Source organism: Oncorhynchus nerka, linkage group LG13 (assembly GCF_034236695.1).
Source record: "Oncorhynchus nerka isolate Pitt River linkage group LG13, Oner_Uvic_2.0, whole genome shotgun sequence".
In the NCBI taxonomy this organism is placed as follows: domain Eukaryota; kingdom Metazoa; phylum Chordata; class Actinopteri; order Salmoniformes; family Salmonidae; genus Oncorhynchus; species Oncorhynchus nerka.
The window spans coordinates 76,648,127-76,669,470 of NC_088408.1; the positions used below are offsets into that span (position 1 = coordinate 76,648,127).

The following is a 21,344-nucleotide window of genomic DNA, read 5'->3' on the forward strand; positions in this document are numbered from 1 at the left end:
CACCCCAGCCCACCTCTGGCCTGTCCTCCACCCTGCCCTCCCTCTCACCCCAGCCCATCTCTGGCCTGTCCTCCACCCTGCCCTCCCTCTCACCCCAGCCCACCTCTGGCCTGTCTCCACCCTGCCCTCCCTCTCACCCCAGCCCACCTATGCCCTGTCTTCCACCCTGCCCCCCCTCTCACCCCAGCCCACCTCTGGCCTGTCCTCCACCCTGCCCTCCCTCTCACCCCAGCCCATCTCTGGCCTGTCCTCCACCCTGCCCTCCCTCTCACCCCAGCCCACCTCTGGCCTGTCTTCCACCCTGCCCTCCCTCTCACCCCAGCACATCTCTGCCCTGTCTTCCACCCTGCCCTCCCTCTCACCCCAGCCCACCTCTGCCCTGTCTTCCACCCTGCCCTCCCTCTCACCCTAACCCTCTCCTGAGCTTCTGAGCACACACGCCTCCCCGACATGTCCAAACACACATGTGACATGACCCAGCATGACATGGTAGCGGAAAATACACTCCTGGAGACTACTAGACTTCAGGCATGATAGTGAAACAGACCACAGAGGGAGAGGGAGAGAGGAGGGAGAAAAGGAGAAGAGAGAGTGAGAGGAGTGAAAGAGAGAGAGGAGATAAAGTGTTAGGAAAAGAGACAAAGAGAGAGAGGGATAAATTAGGGAAACTATAAGGAAGAGGGAGAGAGAGTGCTTGAGAGAGAGCGAGAGAGAGCGTGAGAGAGAGAGAGAGAGAGAGAGAGAGAGAGAGAGAGAGAGAGAGAGAGAGAGAGAGAGCGCGAGAGAGTGTGAGAGACAGAGAGAGCGCGAGAGAATGAGAGACAGAGAGAGTGAGCGAGAGAGAGCGAGAGAGAGAGAGCGAGAGAGAATGAGAGACAGAGAGAGAGAGAAAGCGAGAGAATGAGAGACAGAGAGAGAGAGAGAGAGAGAGACAGAGAGAGAGCGAGAGAGTGCGAGGGGGAGGGGAAATAGAGGTTGTGGTTTATCTGAAGACGCAGCTTAAAAGTGTCTGTCTGTTGAGAGGGTGAAAGGCAGACCGAGAGAAAACAATACATGAGCAGAGTTGATTAGTTACTGTAGGGAGAAGTTAGTGTTTAACATTATATGAAATTCATAAAGTAGTAGACAGTGGTAAACGGATCAGGTCTTCAGGTAACATCTCTGCTATGGTCTGTGAACTACTCTCAACGTTAGCATGACAATCACATTCTCATTTGCATTTTTACTAAACTAGTAAAAACATCTCCATATCTGCTCGCATGCAAACTCCCTCTGTCTACTTCTCTCTCCCTCTTCTCTCTCTCGCCATCGCTCCCTCTTCTATCTCACTTTCTCTCCCTTTTCCCTCTCTCTTCACATCTCCATGGCGATGATGCTGCTATGAGTCACCCCCAACACTGCTCCTCAGTTTGGTTTAAAAACAGGAGAATATGGGAGTGAAGAAGGGCTCTGTTGCCCTGGAAACAGACTGGGGGTCCCTCCGACCCCCCACTCCACCATCTCCTCCATCCCCACTGGTCCAATGTACTCTGAGCCAGGAGATCCAAGAAAGTCTGTCCCTATAATGTGTTTATGTGATATACATATACAAAAAGTTAACACACAAGCACACATTTATCCTGCCCAGAAAAATAGATGAAAAATCACTCTCTTCAATGCTGACAGGCAATCATGGAAGACAATTAATTGTTTACAAACGGAACATCTTTAGATGTATGTATACCGTATACACAGTATGTGATGTGTGTGTATGCAGTGTGTATGTGAAAGGTGTGAGTATATATACATGTGTTTGCTCTTTCTAAGTACATTGTGTCCTGGTAAGTACCCTGTGATGTCATGATGGGAGAATGTAATAAGGTGATGAGGTCATCAAAGCCACAGAAATGCACTCTGGTAGGCTTGTACTAACAGGCAGGTAAACAGCCAGCTTTAGGGCCAAAGGGGACCACACACACACATACATATGCGCATGCGCACGCACGCCCTCATTGTGTGAGTGAGTGTGTGTGTGTGTGTATGTGTGTGTGTGTGTGTGTGCGTGCGTGTGTGTGTGTGTGGTGTGTGTGTGTGTGTGTGTGTGTGCGTGTGTGGGTGTGTAGAGGACAGGGTCATATCAGGACTAGGGTGTTTTCAGTTAAACAGAGCAGACCAAACCCTTGTGTTCAGCTACCACACCCTACTGTCCCTGGATCCCTGCCAGAGGCCAAAAAAACATACCTGCCTCTGTGTGTGTGTGTCTGTGTTTGTGTGTGTGTGTGTGGGTGGGTGGGGGGGGGAGTGAGTCGAGAGAAAGGGGGATAGAAGTATGGAGTTGATTGAATATGCATGTGTGTATGTACGTGTCTGAGCATGAATAAATGAGTGTGTATGTACAGTTGAAGTCGGAAGTTTACATACACTTAGGTTGGAGTCATTAAAACTAGTTTTTCAAGCACTCCACAAATGTATTGTTAACAAACTGTAGTTTTGGCACGTTGGTTAGGACATCTACTTTGTGCATGACACAAGTAATGTTTTCCAACAATTGTTTACAGACAGATTATTTCACTTATAATTCACTGTATCACAATTCCAGTGGGTCAAAACTTTACATACACTTTACATACAGTTGACTGTGCCTTTAAACAGCTTGGAAAATTCCAGAAAACGATGTTATGGCTTTAGAAGCTTCGGATAGGGTAATTGACATCATTTGAGTCAATTGGAGGTGTACCTGTGGTTGTATTTCAAGGCCTACCTTCAAACTCTGTGCCTCTTTGCTTGACATCATGGGAAAATCAAAAGAAATCAGCCAAGACCTCAGAAATGTTTTTTTAGACCTCCACAAGTCTGGTTCATCCTTGGGAGCAATTTCCAAACTCCTGAAGTACCACATTCATCTGTACAAACAATAGTATGCAAGTATAAACACCATGGGACCACGCAGCTGTCATACCGCTCAGGAAGGAGACGCGTTCTGTCTCTTAGAGATAAACGCACTTTGGTGCGAAAAGTGCAAATCAATCCCAGAACAACAGCAAAGGACCTTGTGAACATGCTGGAGGAAACAGGTACAAAAGTATCTATATCCACAGTAAAACGAGTCCTATATCGACATAACCTGAAAGGCCGCTCAGCAAGGAAGAAGCCACTACTCCAAAACTGCCATTAAAAAGCCAGACTACGTTTTGCAAGTGCACATGGGGACAAATATCATACTTTTGGAGAAATGTCCTCTGGTTTGATGAAACAAAAATAGAGCTGTTTGGCCATAATGACAATCATTATGTTTGGAGGAAAAAGGGGGAGACTTGCAAGCCAAAGAACACCATCCCAACCGTGAAGCACGGCGGTGGCAGCATCATGTTGTAGGGGTGCTTTGCTGCAGGAAGGACTGGTGCACTTCACAAAATAGATGGCATCATGAGGGAGGAAAATTATGTGGATATATTGAAGCAACATCTCAGTCAGGAAGTTAAAGCTTGGTTGCAAATGGGTCTTCCAAATGGACAATGACCCCAAGCATACTTCCAAAGTTGTGGCAAAATGGCTGAAGGACAACAAAGTCAAGGTATTGGAGTGGCCATCACAAAGCCCTCAATCCTGTAGACAATTGGTGGGCAGAACTGAAAAAGCGTGTGCGAGCAAGGAGGCCTACAAACCTGACTCAGTTACAGTACACCAGCTCTGTCAGGAGGAATGGGCGAAAATTCACCCAACTTATTGTGGGAAGCTTGTGGAAGGCTACCCGAAACATTTGACCCAAGTTAAACAATATAAAGGCAATGCTACCAAACTGACCCACTGGGAATGTGATGAAAGAAATACAAGCTGAAATAAATAATTCTCTCTACTATTATTCTGACATTTCACATTCTTAAAATCAAGTGGTGATCCTAACTGACCGAGGGCAGGGAATTTGTACTTTAAATGTCAGGAATTGTGAAAAACTGATTTTAAATGTATTTTGCTAAGTTGTATGTAAACTTCCGACTTCAACTGTATGTGTGAGAGATCTTGTACTTCCAGAGAGATCAGTTCGTCTGAGGAGCTAGCCTTGTGCTTGATCTGCTCTCCCCCTAAGAGCATAGTGTCAGAGCTGACATCCTCCCCTCTCTCAGTGATACCACAGGCAGGCTCCCCACTGCACCGCAGCGCATAACCTCGCCTTGCAGCCTGATTGGCACTTGTTCTTGTCTGGCTGAGAAACAGCCTTTTATGGTAGATAAACACCCCATTCAGACGCACACACACGCACGCACGCACACACACACACACACACACACACACACACACACAAATAGAGCAACATATTTATACATACAGTTAGGGTCACAATTGCACAACATGTTAGCAACAAACAGCTACGGAACCCTGTATACTGTACACAGACATTAAGTATTCCAAACATTAGGAACACCTTCCTAATATTGAGTTGCACCTCCCCTGTTGCCCTCAGAACAGCTTCAATTTGCCGGGGCATGGACTCTACAAGGTGTTGAAAGCGTTCCACAGGGATGCTGGCCCATGTTGACTCCAATGCTTCCCACAGTTGTGGGAAACTGTTGAGAGTGAAAAAGCCAGCAGCGTTGTAGTTCTTGACACAAACCGGTGCCTGGCACCTACTACCATACCCTGTTTAAAGGCACTTAAATCTTTCATCTTGCCCATTCACCCTCTGAATGACACACATACACAATCCATGTCTCAATTGTCTCAAGGCTTAAAAATACTTCTTTAACCAGTCTCCTCCCCTTCATCTACACTGATTGAAGTGGATTTAACAAGTGACATCAATAAGGGATCATAGCTTTCACCTGGATTCACCTAGTCAGTCTATATCATGGAAAGAGCAGGTGTTCCTAATGTTTTGTACACTCAGTGTACAGCCTCTCTACCGTAGACTACCACATGCACACGCACACCCCCTTTGTAAAATGTGGAATTCTTTAATAAGAAACCAGAGTGTTTAAATGTCTGTTTTTTTATATTAGATTTGTTAACATGCTTGAGTTGCTTTCATAGGTCTTACAAGTAATTTCATGCTGGCATGACTCTTTCCATCCTGATTCATTTGCTCGTGTTTGTGTTCAACTCCATGTGATCACAAATAAATGAGATATCAAGAAGGCAGAACAACAACACACCGTTGTCTCAAAAAGGGGATTAACATGATAAGAAATGTATATAAATCAGCTAGATGAGTGGTGCCTTGTGAAGACGTTCCCACATGATAGTGAGAGCCATCCGTCTTCTCTGCTACCTTCCAACCTCTCATAACAGCGTCAGGAACAATCTCATTGACCTCCATGGATCGAAGTCTTAGACAGAAAATAATATTATGTGACTTAGTTTCTAATTGGTCAATTTGCAAGAGAAAATAATGTAAACATAGCTTGTTTTGATGATTCCACTTCCCTCCTCAAATGGAATTTGCTCATTTAGCATGGAGAAAGCAATTGAAAAAGCACTTAGCAGAACTGTAAACGCTGTTTCCCTGGCTGAAAAGCCCAGGCTGAAGATGGAAATCAATACAGCAGGACTCTTCACTTCATTCATCACTCTTTTCATCCCTCACTTTCCCCGGGTGTTCCTGGAATACTGGCTCAAGTCAGACACATAATGTTTATACATAAACGTGCACACTCAATCACACGCGCACGCACACAACCACACGCACGCACGCAACCACACACACGCGCACATGCACGCAAGCTCACATGCAAATACACACACACAGGCACGCGGACACCCATCCACATCGCTCAGGCCAAATGCCACGCCCACTATGTGTCTGGATTTGATCTCCTCCCCGACCACTTCTCGAATGCAAACACATTCAAACCGTTCTGATTGGCTCCAGAAAACGATGGGTTGGGCCAGAGACTGAACACACGTGGGTAAAGTGGTGTTTTGGAAATAGTAATTGGCTTTGATACTGATTGGTTAGAGACGATCCAATCGCTGATGACTTGTTTTGTACAACACCCCTCACTTTGACGTCAGCAGAAAGGCCTTATACGATGGCAGTCTCAGACTGAATGTATGTATTGATAGATAGAGCAGTGGAATTACATTCAGTATGAGTCGTCAAACTGTGAGTGGGGTTGTTACCAGTACGATTTAGAAGAGGCAGGATGAACAGGGACTAAGCAAGGTGAGACTCCTTCCATTCCTTCCTTTCTCTGTGCCTCTGATTCACGCTGCCTCTGTCCAGCTCCACCTCTCCTTCCTTCCTTCCTTCCTTCCTTCCTTCCTTCCTTCCTTCCTTCCTTCCTTCCTTCCTTCCTTCCTTCCTTTCTTTCTCTCTTTCTTTCTTTCTTTCTTTCTTTCTTTCTCTTTCTTACTTTCTTTCTTTCTTTCTCACTTTCTCTCTCTCCCTCTCTCCCTTTCCATCCCCCACTCTCCAACTCCCACCTCTTTCTCTCTCCCCCTCTCTTTCCATTCCTCACTCCCCACCCCCGGCCCCTCTCTGTCTCAGGGCTCAGAGGTTGGGCCGCCCTCCAGCTCCTTTCCCCAGAGCCAGGATGACATCATCATAGCGCTGCTGCCTCATTCCCCAGGAGCCTATTCATCACACACATCATCATCACCAGCATCAGCAGCATCATCTGACTTCACCCGCACTGCACCTCACACACACATGCACACGCATGCAAGCACACACATCTCTCTTCTACACACTCCACCTCACACCTTGTGCACCGTTCCCCCACCTCCAACTACCATTCTCTCTCCTTTCTCTCCCCCCTCTGCAGTTGCTAAACCCAAAGTGAGAGGGTTATGTGGGGGGGTGAGAGAGACAGAGAGAGAAGAGAACCCTGCTGGGGTAAGCAGAAAGCTACAACCTGTGCACTCCCAACAATGCGTCTCAATAAGCCACGCCACACAAAATCTGATGAGTCAGTCTGGCTACAGAGAGAGAACAACAACATCAAAAAGCAGGAGACCCCTCCGACTCCATTCGCTCTGGAGTGAGAGAGACAGAGAGAGAGAGAGAGAGACAGAGAGAGAGAGAGACAGAGAGAGAGAGAGAGAGAGAAAGACAGACAGAGAGAGAGAGAGAGAGACAGAGAGAGAGAGAAGTTCCGGAGTTCCAAATTGAGCAGCTGCTGAAAAATGAGCTCCTGTATATATTGAGATTTAAATGTTTTTTTAGAGTGAAGTACATCAAAAAAATCAAGAGAAAACTGCAAGACTCAATAGAAGACCAAACAAGGAACAAACCAAAAAGACAGGCTTTTGAAAAAGTAACTATTTTTCATAAAATTGCACAGTTATCTTAGCTAGCTGAATTGCTAGCTGAATTGTTTAATTGTTGCTAAGCAGTTGCTAGGGACTCTCCTGGAAGAAGCTAGCTAGCTTACAAAGAATAACAACAAAAAATATCTAGTTAACAGAAGAAAGGAAGACAAAATAAGGACAGAAGAAAAAGGAAAAGAAAAAGGACAACAAAGTGAAACCTCTAAAGAAACAAGAGACCATAATACAAGAAACAGCACTATAGAGAGATAGAAGAAATACACAACATTACTTTATAAGGACTGAATTCTAACATAATTCTGCCAAGCTTGATACAGCTTCAACTAGCACCGACGTGTCAAGTGAGAGGTGTCAAAGCCCATTAGCCCAACAATGGCAGGAGAGTCACACAGTCTACCCCAACCAAATGGAGAGGCCTTAGAAGCTCCCTCCTGCTGTTCAGAGGTAATTAAAATACAGTACCCTGTGCATGTAAAGAATAATAAGGCAAGAAAAGATTACAAAATGAAGCTCCTTATGGAAAATCAAGAGACACTTTTTGCTGACTATTACAAAAATGGGAACATCAGCAACCTTATCTTCCACACAAACCATCCCCTGGCATGGCACAGTGCTATATTAGCACACTACCCCCTTGTTATGAGAGCGGGGATTAACGAGGGGTGGAAACTCAGAATACTTGATAACGAGGACTCTGAGTCAAGTAATATAAATATCTATAAGTCCGGAACAGTAATGGCACAGGGTAATCACAAACAGTTTCAGCTGGACTTTCACCTAATCAAAGAATTAGCCCAGCAGGAGAAGCTCTCCCTTGATAAAGATACCCCCACACCGAGCGGGTCAGACCAGACCTCTTCATTATGTAACCCCACAGACGAGCAACCCCAGCAGAGAGTCAACATCCCAGCACAGATTACCACTCCTCATTGAAATGAAGGACAAATTCACCCAGCTGGAGATAAGGCAGGTGGAGCTGGAACAGCAGGTGATTACACTTCAGTCAGCACAGACCCAGACAACAGTCCAGCACAACAACAGCCCCTTAACCAGACCCGGAGAGCTGGAGGTGGACAGAGACATATCTGCACTTTGGACAGTGGTGAGACAAATACAACAGGAGAAAGAGGAGCAGAACAGAGCACTAGAGGAGAGTGTCAGACTGCTGGTGGAGGAGAGGTTGAGGGGGATGGAGGAGAGGTTGAGGGGGATGGAGGAGAGGGTGAGGGGGATGGAGGAGAGGTTGAGGGGGACGGCGTGCGACAGAGAACAACCCACTAGAGAGGTGGCCACCCCCACAGAGAAGCCAGCAGAACAGCCCACCTCAGCACCCAACAAAAGTCTCGACACCACAGCAGAACAGTCCACACCAGACCCTGACCATAGAGTCGACATCACAGCAGAACAGACAAATGAAGAACCCCAAGCCCAGCGGCTCTCACCCCCTCTGAGCACCCCCCCTGTCAGCCTGCCTGATAGCCCTTCTGACAACCCCCCCACACCCACTGAGGACAAACACAAGACACAGATTGTACTACTTATGGACTCAAATGGGAAATATATAGAAGAAAAAAAACTTTTCCCAAACACAGTGTGTCTAAACTCTGGTGTCCAAACACCCAGCGCCCTAGACCTTCTGTCTGAGGCCAAACTAGGGTCACCCAGCCACATAATAATACACACAGGCACAAACGACCTGAGAGCACAGCAAGAAAGAGTGGCCACAGCACTGAAGGGAGTGATTGAAAAGGCTTCTTCTACTTTCCCCAACGCACAAGTGGTTATCTCCACCCTGCTACCACGAAAAGACTTCCACCCTGCCACAATACAGCGGGTAAATGCAAGTATTTCCCGTGACTGTGCCTCAAAACCAAATGTTTTCCTGGCCCACCACTCCACCCTGGACTTGAACAGCCTCTATGACCAGGTCCACCTCTACAAGGCAGCAGTGCCCACCTTTGCCCGAACTCTAAAGGACACCGCTCTCAAACGTATCCCCAACACTTCACACAGGAGCAACAGATCAATAGACACCCCACCCAGACCGGCGAGACACCCTCCCAGACCTGCAGGACCCCCCCCTGGACCTACACATAGAGGACCCACGCCAAGAGGAATTACATCCAGACCACCGCACACCCAGACACATCCACACCCCCACCCCAACCAATCAACACCCCCACGTCAACCATGCCCACACCCCATTTAGGCCCCCTCAGATCAGACCTATGCCACTCCTGCCCACCCCATGCACCCCACCCCCGCAAAGAGGGCCTCAACATGGAAGCCACACATACGCCCAGGTAGTGAGCGGGCAAACAGTCCCAACCCCCACTCTCACACTCGCCCAAGCCAATGGCATGTACCAGATGCTCAGCAGGCTCTGCTAACACTTACTGGCCTGAGGCCAAACCACGACCAACAACATTGGACACTCTATGGAACAAAAAGCATTCACTATATCATCCTGGAATATCCAAGGCCTGAGGTCATCTGCCTTTGGCCTGAAGAGCAGAAACCCGGACTTCACCAAAGAAATCGGTAACACAGACATTGTCATCCTGCAAGAAACCTGGTATAGAGGAGACAGACCCACTGGTTGCCCTCTAGGTTACAGAGAGCTGGTAGTCCCATCCACCAAACTACCAGGTGTGAAACAGGAAGGGACTCAGGGGGTATGCTAATTTGGTATAGAGCAGACCTAACTCACTCCATTAAATTAATCAAAACAGGAACATTCTACATTTGGCTAGAAATTCAAAAGGAAATTATCCTAACAGAGAAAAATGTCCTCCTGTGTGCTACCTATATCCCCCACTAGAATCCCCATATTTTAATGAAGACAGCTTCTCCATCCTGGAGGGCGAAATCAATCATTTCCAGGCCCAGGGACATGTATTAGTCTGTGGCGACCTAAATGCCAGAACCGGACAAGAACCTGACACCCTCAGCACACAGGGGGACAAATATCTGCCTGGAGGTGACAGCATCCCCTCCCACATATGCCCCCCTAGGCACAACTATGACAACATAACCAACAAAAACGGTTCACAACTCCTGCAACTCTGTCGCACGCTGGGTATGTACATAGTCAACGGTAGGCTTCGAGGGGACTCCTATGGTAGGTACACCTATAGCTCATCTCTTGGCAGTAGTACTGTAGACTACTTTATCACTGACCTCAACCCAGAATCTCTCAGAGCGTTCACAGTCAGCCCACTGACACCCCTATCAGACCACAGCAAAATCACAGTCTACTTAAACAGAGCAATACTCAATCATGAGGCATCAAAGCCAAAGGAACTGAGTAACATTAAGAAATGCTATAGATGGAAGGAATGCAGTTTGGAAACCTACCAAAAACAATTAGGCAACAACAAATTCAATCCCTTTTAGACAATTTCCTGGGTAAAACGTTCCACTGTAATAGTGAAGGTGTAAACCTGGCAGTAGAAAATCTTAACAGTATATTTGACCTCTCAGCTTCCCTATCAAATCTAAAAATCTCAAATAGAAAACCGAAGAAAATTAACAATAATGACAAATGGTTTGATGAAGAATGCAAAAATCTAAGAAAGAAATTGAGAAACCTGTCCAACCAAAAACATAGAGACCCGGAAAACCTGAGTCTACGCCTTCACTATGGTGAATCACTAAAACAATACAGAAATACACTACGGAAAAGAAGGAACAGCATGTCAGAAATCAGCTCAATGCAATTGAAGAATCCATAGACTCTAACCACTTCTGGGAAAATTGGAAAACACTAAACAAACAACAACACGAAGAATTATCTATCCAAAATGGAGATGTATGGGTAAACCACTTCTCCAATCTTTTTGGTTCTATAACAAAGAACAAAGAGCAAAAACATATACATGATCAAATACAGATCTTAGAATCAACTATTAAAGACTACCAGAACCCACTGGATTCTCCAATTACATTGAATGAGTTACAGGACAAAATAAAAACCCTTCAACCCAAAAAGGCCTGTGGTGTCGATGGTATCCTCAATGAAATGATCAAATATACAGACAACAAATTCCAATTGGCTATACTAAAACTCTTTATTTAACATCATACTTAGCTCTGGCATCTTCCCCAATATTTGGAACCAAGGACTGATCACCCTAATCCACAAAAGTGGAGACAAATTTGACCCCAATAACTACCGTGGAATATGTGTCAACAGTAACCTTGGGAAAATCCTCTGCATTATTATTAACAGCAGACTCGTACATTTCCTCAATGAAAACAATGTCCTGAGCAAATGTCAAATTGGCTTTTTACCAAATTACCGTACAACAGACCATGTATTCACCCTGCACACCCTAATTGACAACCAAACAAACCAAAACAAAGGCAAAGTCTTCTCATGCTTTGTTGATTTCAAAAAAGCATTCGACTCAATCTGGCATGAGGGTCTGCTATACAAACTGATGGAAAGTGGTGTTGGGGGTAAAACATACGACATTATAAAATCCATGTACACAAACAACAAGTGTGCGGTTAAAATTGGCAAAAAACACACACATTTCTTCACACAGGGTCGTGGGGTTAGACAGGGATGCAGCTTAAGCCCCACCCTCTTCAACATATATATCAACGAATTGGCGCGGGCACTAGAAAAGTCTGCAGCACCCGGCCTCCCCCTGCTAGAATCCGAAGTCAAATGTCTGCTGTTTGCTGATGATCTGGTGCTTCTGTCACCAACCAAGGAGGGCCTACAGCAGCACCTAAATCTTATGCACAGATTCTGTCAGACCTGGGCCCTGACAGTAAATCTCAGTAAGACCAAAATAATGGTGTTCCAAAAAGGTCCAGTCACCAGGACCACAAATACAAATTCCATCTAGACACTGTTGCCCTAGAGCACACAAAAACTATACATACCTTGGCCTAAACATCAGCGCCACAGGTAACTTCCACAAAGCTGTGAACGATCTGAGAGACAAGGCAAGAAGGGCATTCTATGCCATCAAAAGAAACATAAATTTCAACATACCAATTAGGATTTGGCTAAAAATACTTGAATCAGTCATAGAGCCCATTGCCCTTTATGGTTGTGAGGTCTGGGGTCCGCTCACCAACCAAGACTTCACAAAATGGGACAAACACCAAATTGAGACTCTGCACGCAGAATTCTGCAAAAATATCCTCCGTGTACAACGTAAAACACCAAATAATGCATGCAGAGCAGAATTAGGCCGATACCCACTAATTATCAAAATCCAGAAAAGAGCCGTTAAATTCTACAACCACCTAAAAGGAAGCGATTCACAAACCTTCCATAACAAAGCCATCACCTACAGAGAGATGAACCTGGAGAAGAGTCCCCTAAGCAAGCTGGTCCTGGGGCTCTGTTCACAAACACAAACACACCCTACAGAGCCCCATGAGAAAACAAAAAGATAATTACTTAACACATTGGAAAGAATTAACAAAAAAACAGAGCAAACTAGAATGCTATTTGGCCCTACACAGAGAGTACACAGCGGCAGAATACCTGACCACTGTGACTGACCCAAAATTAAGGAAAGCTTTGACTATGTACAGACTCAGTGAGCATAGCCTTGCTATTGAGAAAGGCCGCCGTAGGCAGACATGGCTCTCAAGAGAAGACAGGCTATGTGCTCACTGCCCACAAAATGAGGTGGAAACTGAGCTGCACTTCCTAACCTCCTGCCCAATGTATGACCAAATTAGAGAGACATATTTCCCCCAGATTACACAGATCCACAAAGAATTCGAAAACAAATCCAATTTTGAAAAACTCCCATATCTTTTGGGTGAAATTCCACAGTGTGCCATCACAGCAGCAAGATTTGTGACCTGTTGCCACGAGAAAAGGGCAACCAGTGAAGAACAAACACCATTGTAAATACAACCCATATTTATGCTTATTCATTTTATCTTGTGTCCTTTAACTATTTGTACATTGTATATATATATATAATATGACATTTGTAATGTCTTTACTGTTTTGAAACTTCTGTATGTGTAATGTTTACTGTTAATTTTTGTTGTTTTTCACTTTATATATTCACTTTGTATGTTGTCTACCTCACTTGCTTTGGCAATGTTAACACATGTTTCCCATGCCAATAAAGCCCTTGAATTGAATTGAATTGAATTGAGAGAGAGAAAGACAGACAGACAGAGAGAGAGAGAGACAGAGAGAGAGAGAGAGAGAGAGAAGAGAGAGAGAGAGAGACAGTCAGACAGAGAGAAAGACAGAGACAGAGAGAGAGAGACAGAGAGAGAGACAGAGAGACAGAGAGAGACAGAGAGAGAGAGAGAGAGACAGAGAGAGAGACAGAGAGAGAGAGAGAGACAGAGAGAGAGAGAGACAGAGCTCAGGCTCTGGATATGCTTACATGACTTTCCCCGTTACTGTTACTGGACAGCACTTACCTGAACACATCACATCACATAGTAAACATATACTTACTGAACACACCACATCAAAATAGTCAACACAGAACATATTATCACAGTATTTCCATCAAGTTCATCTTCACAAGTTAGCCTACATCCAGCCGCTCAACTCCTATCCATTGTATATCTATTTAAAAACACTGGCAGAACTGGTTGGCACCAGTGTGGGGTAGTAGTAGGCACCAGTGTGGGTTAGTAGTAGGCACCAGTTTGGGGCAGCAGTAGGCACCAGTGTGGGGCAGCAGTAGGCACCAGTTTGGGGCAGCAGTAGGCACCAGTGTGGGGTAGTAGTAGGCACCAGTGTGGGGCAGCAGTAGGCACCAGTTTGGGGCAGCAGTAGGCACCAGTGTGGGGCAGCAGTAGGCACCAGTGTGGGGCAGCAGTAGGCACCAGTGTGGGGCAGCAGTAGGCACCAGTGTGGGGCAGCAGTGTGGGGCAGCAGTGTGGGGCAGCAGTGGGGCAGCAGTAGGCACCAGTGTGGGGCAGCAGTAGGCACCAGTGTGGGGCAGCAGTGTGGGGCAGCAGTAGGCACCAGTGTGGGGCAGCAGTGTGGGGCAGCAGTGTGGGGCAGCAGTGTGGGGCAGCAGTAGGCACCAGTGTGGGGCAGCAGTAGGCACCAGTGTGGGGCAGCAGTGTGGGGTAGTAGTAGGCATCAGTGTGGGGCAGCAGTGTGGGGTAGTAGTAGGCACCAGTGTGGGGCAGCAGTAGGCACCAGTGTGGGGCAGCAGTGTGGGGTAGTAGTAGGCACCAGTGTGGGGTAGTAGTAGGCACCAGTGTGGGGGGGTAGTAGGCACCAGTGTGGGGTAGTAGTAGGCCCCAGTGTGGGGTAGTAGTAGGCACCAGTGTGGGGCAGCAGTAGGCACCAGTTTGGGGCAGCAGTAGGCACCAGTGTGGGGTAGTAGTAGGCACCAGTGTGGGGTAGTAGTAGGCACCAGTGTGGGGCAGCAGTAGGCACCAGTTTGGGGCAGCAGTAGGCACCAGTGTGGGGTAGTAGTAGGCACCAGTGTGGGGCAGCAGTAGGCACCAGTGTGGGGCAGCAGTAGGCACCAGTGTGGGGCAGCAGTGTGGGGTAGTAGTAGGCATCAGTGTGGGGCAGCAGTGTGGGGTAGTAGTAGGCACCAGTGTGGGGTAGTAGTAGGCACCAGTGTGGGGCAGCAGTAGGCACCAGTGTGGGGCAGCAGTGTGGGGTAGTAGTAGGCACCAGTGTGGGGTAGTAGTAGGCACCAGTGTGGGGCAGCAGTGTGGGGCAGCAGTAGGCACCAGTGTGGGGCAGCAGTATGCACCAGTGTGGGGCAGCAGTAGGCACCAGTGTGGGGCAGCAGTAGGCACCAGTGTGGGGCAGCAGTGTGGGGTAGTAGTAGGCATCAGTGTGGGGCAGCAGTGTGGGGTAGTAGTAGGCACCAGTGTGGGGTAGTAGTAGGCACCAGTGTGGGGCAGCAGTAGGCACCAGTGTGGGGCAGCAGTGTGGGGTAGTAGTAGGCACCAGTGTGGGGTAGTAGTAGGCACCAGTGTGGGGTAGTAGTAGGCACCAGTGTGGGGTAGTAGTAGGCCCCAGTGTGGGGTAGTAGTAGGCACCAGTGTGGGGCAGCAGTAGGCACCAGTTTGGGGCAGCAGTAGGCACCAGTGTGGGGTAGTAGTAGGCACCAGTGTGGGGCAGCAGTAGGCACCAGTGTGGGGCAGCAGTAGGCACCAGTGTGGGGCAGCAGTGTGGGGCAGCAGTGTGGGGCAGCAGTAGGCACCAGTGTGGGGCAGCAGTAGGCACCAGTGTGGGGCAGCAGTGTGGGGCAGCAGTAGGCACCAGTGTGGGGCAGCAGTATGCACCAGTGTGGGGCAGCAGTAGGCACCAGTGTGGGGTAGTAGTAGGCACCAGTGTGGGGTAGTAGTAGGCACCAGTGTGGGGTAGTAGTAGGCCCCAGTGTGGGGTAGTAGTAGGCACCAGTGTGGGGCAGCAGTATGCACCAGTGTGGGGCAGCAGTAGGCACCAGTGTGGGGTAGTAGTAGGCACCAGTGTGGGGTAGTAGTAGGCACCAGTGTGGGGTAGTAGTAGGCCCCAGTGTGGGGTAGTAGTAGGCACCAGTGTGGGGTAGTAGTAGGCACCAGTGTGGGGCAGCAGTAGGCACCAGTGTGGGGCAGCAGTAGGCACCAGTGTGGGGCAGCAGTAGGCACCAGTGTGGGGCAGCAGTAGGCACCAGTGTGGGGCAGCAGTGTGGGGCAGCAGTAGGCACCAGTGTGGGGCAGCAGTGTGGGGCAGCAGTGTGGGGCAGCAGTAGGCACCAGTGTGGGGCAGCAGTAGGCACCAGTGTGGGGCAGCAGTGTGGGGCAGCAGTAGGCACCAGTGTGGGGCAGCAGTATGCACCAGTGTGGGGCAGCAGTAGGCACCAGTGTGGGGTAGTAGTAGGCACCAGTGTGGGGTAGTAGTAGGCCCCAGTGTGGGGTAGTAGTAGGCAACCAGTGTGGGGTAGTAGTAGGCACCAGTGTGGGGTAGTAGTAGGCACCAGTGTGGGGCAGCAGTAGGCACCAGTTTGGGGCAGCAGTAGGCACCAGTGTGGGGTAGTAGTAGGCACCAGTGTGGGGCAGCAGTAGGCACCAGTAGGCACCAGTGTGGGGCAGCAGTAGACACCAGTGTGGGGCAGCAGTGTGGGGCAGCAGTAGGCACCAGTGTGGGGCAGCAGTGTGGGGCAGCAGTGTGGGGCAGCAGTAGGCACCAGTGTGGGGCAGCAGTAGGCACCAGTGTGGGGCAGCAGTGTGGGGCAGCAGTAGGCACCAGTGTGGGGCAGCAGTATGCACCAGTGTGGGGCAGCAGTAGGCACCAGTGTGGGGCAGCAGTGTGGGGCAGCAGTGTGGGGCAGCAGTAGGCACCAGTGTGGGGCAGCAGTGTGGGGCAGCAGTAGGCACCAGTGTGGGGCAGCAGTGTGGGGCATCAGTGTGGGGCAGCAGTGTGGGGCAGCAGTAGGCACCAGTGTGGGGCAGCAGTAGGCACCAGTGTGGGGCAGCAGTAGGCACCAGTGTGGGGTAGAAGTAGGCACCAGTGTGGGGCAGCAGTAGGCACCAGTGTGGGGCAGCAGTAGGCACCAGTGTGGGGCAGCAGTGTGGGGCAGCAGTAGTCACCAGTGTGGGGCAGCAGTGTGGGGCATCAGTGTGGGGCAGCAGTGTGGGGCACCAGTGTGGGGCAGCAGTAGGCACCAGTGTGGGGCAGCAGTGCTTGTGATTGTGGACGGGGTGAGGTAATGTTGATGGTGACTCACATAGTCATGGAAGGCCTTGGCCTCACTAGAATGTTCACATGTCTCTCTCCTCTCCGGGGCCGCGCAGTACAGGTCCCAGAACACACTGTAGCACAGGGAGGGCGGGGAGGTTATATACACAGAAGTGCAAAAAACACACAAAAATAACATTATCTTTATCATTATTAATGTTATCATCCTGATTTTTCCCGAATGTTACCAGGACCCGTATTCACAGAGGATCTCAGAGTAGGAGTAGGATGGACAAGGTCCCCCTGTCTGACAAGGCAGCCCCCTGAAACCTCTCAATCAGACTGACTAGGCACCCCACCTTTCCCTTCCCTCTCATTAACATCTAAAAAGGAAAACTGAATTCATTTTAAGGCCCAGCTAAGTCGATTGATAGGTCATTGTCATTTACAACAAGTCATTGACAACAAGTTGTAATAGAGAGGAGGATGAAGATAAATGAGAGTGTGAGGGAATGGAGTGGAAGACGTAGTACTGTACTCACCACCACCAAGAGTGGAGGAATCCTGGGGGCTCTCCTAATGTGATGTTCTTCTCCCATCGGATCTACCAGAGAGACAGAAAGACAGAGAGGTTTCAGATAAGGTGTATAAAGTATAGGTGTAGACTCCATTGTACTGTAATATTCATGCCATGAAACTAAAGTCTACAAGTATTTTGAGATTATGTGGAAATTCACATACACATCATTATATACAGTGAGCTCCAAAAGTATTGGGAGAGTGACACATTTTCTGTTGTTTTGACTCTGTGCTCCAACACTTTGGATTTGAAATGATACAATGACTATGAGTTTAAAGTGCAGACTGTCATCTTTCATTAGAGGGTATTTTCATCCACATCGGGTGAACCATTTAGAAATTATAGCACTTTCTGTACATAGTCCCTTTATTTCAGGGTACCAAAAGTATTGGGACAAATTCACTTATATGTGTATCAAAGTAGTCAAAAGTTGAGTATTTGGTCCCATATTCCTAGAACCCAATGATTACATCAAGCTTGTGACTCTACATTTGCTATTTGTTTTGGTTGTTTCAGATTATTTTATTTTGTGTTTCAGATTATTTGGGAAAATAATGTATTGTGTCATTTTGGAGTCACTTTAATTGTAAATAAGAATAGAATGTTTCTAAAAACTTCTACATTAATGTGGATGCTACCAATATTATGGATAATCCTGAATGAATTGTTAATAATGATGACGCACAAATATCATACCTCCAAGACATGCTAACCTTTCACCATTACAATAACAGGGGAGGTTAGCATTTGAAGGGATTTATCAAATCAAATTATATTTGTCCATGCGCCGAATACAACAGGTGTAGACCTTACCGTGAAACGCTTACTGACAAGCCCTTAACCAACAACGCAGTTTAACAAATATTTAGTTAAGAAAATATTTACTAAATAAACTAAAGTAAAAAAAATACAAATTTTAAGTAACACAATAATTTTTTTAAATTTTTTAATTTTTTTTTTAATTTAATTTTTTATTTCACCTTTATTTAACCAAGTAGACCAGTTTAGGAAGGCCATTTACAACTGTGACCTGGCCAAGATTATAATGGCACAAGGCGAGACCCAGATGCAGACACAGGAGGCAGATGGTTAGAGACCAAGATGTTTATTAACAATCCAAAAGGGTAGGAAAGAGAATGGTCGTGGACAGGCAAAAGGTCAAAACCAGTTCAGAGTTCCAGAGGTACAGAATGGCAGGCAGGCTCGAGGTCAGGGCAGGCAGAATGGTCAGGCAGGCTCGAGGTCAGGGCAGGCAGAATGGTCAGGCAGGAGGGAATGGAGTCCAGAAAAACAGACTAAGGTCAAAACCGGGAGGACTAGTAAAAGAGAATAGAAAAGTACAAGCACGGGAAATAACACGCTGGTTGACTTGAACATACAAGACGAACTGGCACAGAGAGACAGGAAACACAAGGATAAATACACTGGGTAAAATAAGCGACACCTGGAGGGGGTGGAGACAATCACAAGGACAGGTGAAACAGACTAGGACTTTACAAAGATAAAGCAAAGCAGTGCGACAAAAACAACACAGAGTTACACATGGGATAAACAAACATACAGTCAATAACACAATAGAAAAAGTAAATGTACAGTGTGTGCAAATGTAGTAAGAGTAGGGAGGTAAGGCAATAAATAGGCCATAGAGGCGAAATAATTACAATTTAGCATTAACACTGGAGTGATAGATGTGCAGATGATGATGTGCAAGTAGAGATGCTGGGGTGCAAAAGAGCAAAAAAAACAAAAAACAATATAGGGATGAGGTAGTTGGGTTGCTATTTACAGATGGGCTCTGTACAGGTACAGTGATTGGTAAGCTGCTCTGAAGTTCGATTTTTAAAGTTAGAGAGGGAGTGGTGTCAATGCAAACAGTCCAGGTGGCCATTTGATTAATTGTTCAGCAGTCTTATGGCTTGGGGGGTAGAAGCTGTTAAGGAGCCTTTTGAACCTAGACTTGGAGCTCTGGTAAAGCTTGCCGTGCGGTAGCAGAGAAAACAGTCCATGACTTGTGTGACTGGAGTCTTTGACAATTTGTTGGGCTTTCCTCTGACACCGCCTAGTATATAGGTCCTGGATGGCAGGAAGCTTGGCCCCTGTTATGTACTGAGCCGCACTCACTATCCTCTGTAGCACCTTTCGGTCGGATGCCGAGCAGTTGCCATACCAGGCGGTGATGCAACTGGTCAGGATGCTCTCAATGGTGCAGCTGTATAACTTTTAGGATCTGGGAACCCATGCCAAAAATGTTCCGTCTCCTGAGGGGGAGAAGGCATTGCCGTGCCCTCTTCACGACTTTCTTGGTGTGTTTGGAACATGATAGTTTGTTAGTGATGTGGACTTCAAGAAACTTCAAACTCTTGACCTGCTTCGCTACAACCACATTGATGTGAATGGGGGTGTGTTCAGCCCTCCTTTTCCTGTAGTCCACGATAATCTCGTTTGACTTGCTCACGTGATCAGGCCTACCACCGTTGTGTCGTCACCAAACATTTTTTAACAAAAATAAACATATCCAGGTGTTAGAATGGCCAAGTCAAAGTCCAGACCTGAATCCAATCGAGAATCTGTGGAAAGAACTGAAAACTGCTGTTCACAAATGCTCTCCATCCAACCTCACTGAGCTCGAGCTGTTTTGCAAGGAGGAATGGGAAAAAAATGTCAGTCTCTCGATGTGCAAAACTGATAGAGACATACCCCAAGCGACTTACAGCTGTAATCGCAGCAAAAGGTGGCGCTACAAAGTATTAATTTAAGGGGGCTGAATAATTTTGCACGCCCAATTTTTCAGTTTTTGATTTGTTAAAAAAGTTTGAAATATCCAATAAATGTCGTTCCACTTCATGATTGTGTCCCACTTGTTGTTGATTCTTCACAAAAAATACAGTTTTATATCTTTATGTTTGAAGCCTGAAATGTGGCAAAAGGTCGCAAAGTTCAAGGGGGCCGAATACTTTCGCAAGGCACTGTATATACAGTTGAAGTCAGAAATTAACATACACCTTAGCCAAATACATTTAAACTCAGTTTTTCACAATTCCTGACATTTCATCCTAGTAAAAATTCCCTGTCTTAGGTCAGTTAGGATCACCACTTTATTTTAAGAATGTGAAATGCCAGAATAATAGTAGAGAGAATGATTTATTTCAGCTTTTATTTCTTTCGTCACATTCCCATTCCCAATTAGTATTTGGTAGCATTGCTTTTAAATTGTTTAACTTGGGTAAAATGTGTCGGGTATTCTTCCACAAGCTTCCCACAATAAGTTGGGGGACTTTTGGCCCATTCCTCCTGACAGAGCTGGTTGTAACGGAGTCAGGTTTGTAGGCCTCCTTGCTCGCACACACTTTTCCAGTTCCGCCCACAAATTTTCTATAGGATTTAAGTCAGGGCTTTGTGATGGCCACTCATATACCTTGACTCTGTTGTCCTTAAGCCATTTTGTCACAACTTTGGAAGTATGCTTGGGGTCATTGTACATTTGGAAGACTCATTTGCGACCAAGCTTTAACTTCCTGCCTGATGTCTTGAGATGTTGCTTCAATATATCCATATAATTTTCCTACCTTATGATGTCATCTATTTTGTGAAGTGCACCAGACCCTCCTGCAGCAAAGCACCCCCACAACATGATGCTGCCACCGTCGTGCTTCACGGTTGGGATGGTGTTCTTCGGCTTGCAAGCCCCCCCTTTTTCCTCCAAACATAATGATGGTCATTATGGCCAAACAGTTCTATTTTTGTGTCATCAGACCAGAGGACATTTCTCCAAAAAGTACGATCTTTGTCCCCATGTGCAGTTGCAAACCGTAGTCTGGCTTTTTTTTATGGAAGTTTTGGAGCAATGGCTCTTCCTGGCTGAGCGGCCTTTCAGGTTATGTC

General features: G+C 47.0%; 1 protein-coding gene across 1 annotated transcript in view; it reads right to left on the reverse strand.

Moving 5' to 3' along the window:
* LOC115140176 (single-stranded DNA-binding protein 2) overlaps positions 1–21,344 on the reverse strand; it is a 130,064-nt gene that overhangs the window by 45,006 nt on the left and 63,714 nt on the right. Inside the window, exons 3-4 of the mRNA XM_029678355.2 lie at positions 17,425–17,486; positions 16,932–17,016 (exon numbers count right to left, since the gene is read on the reverse strand). Of these exons, the coding sequence (XP_029534215.1) occupies positions 16,932–17,016; positions 17,425–17,486 (147 nt within the window). The remainder of the gene's footprint in view (positions 1–16,931; positions 17,017–17,424; positions 17,487–21,344) is intronic.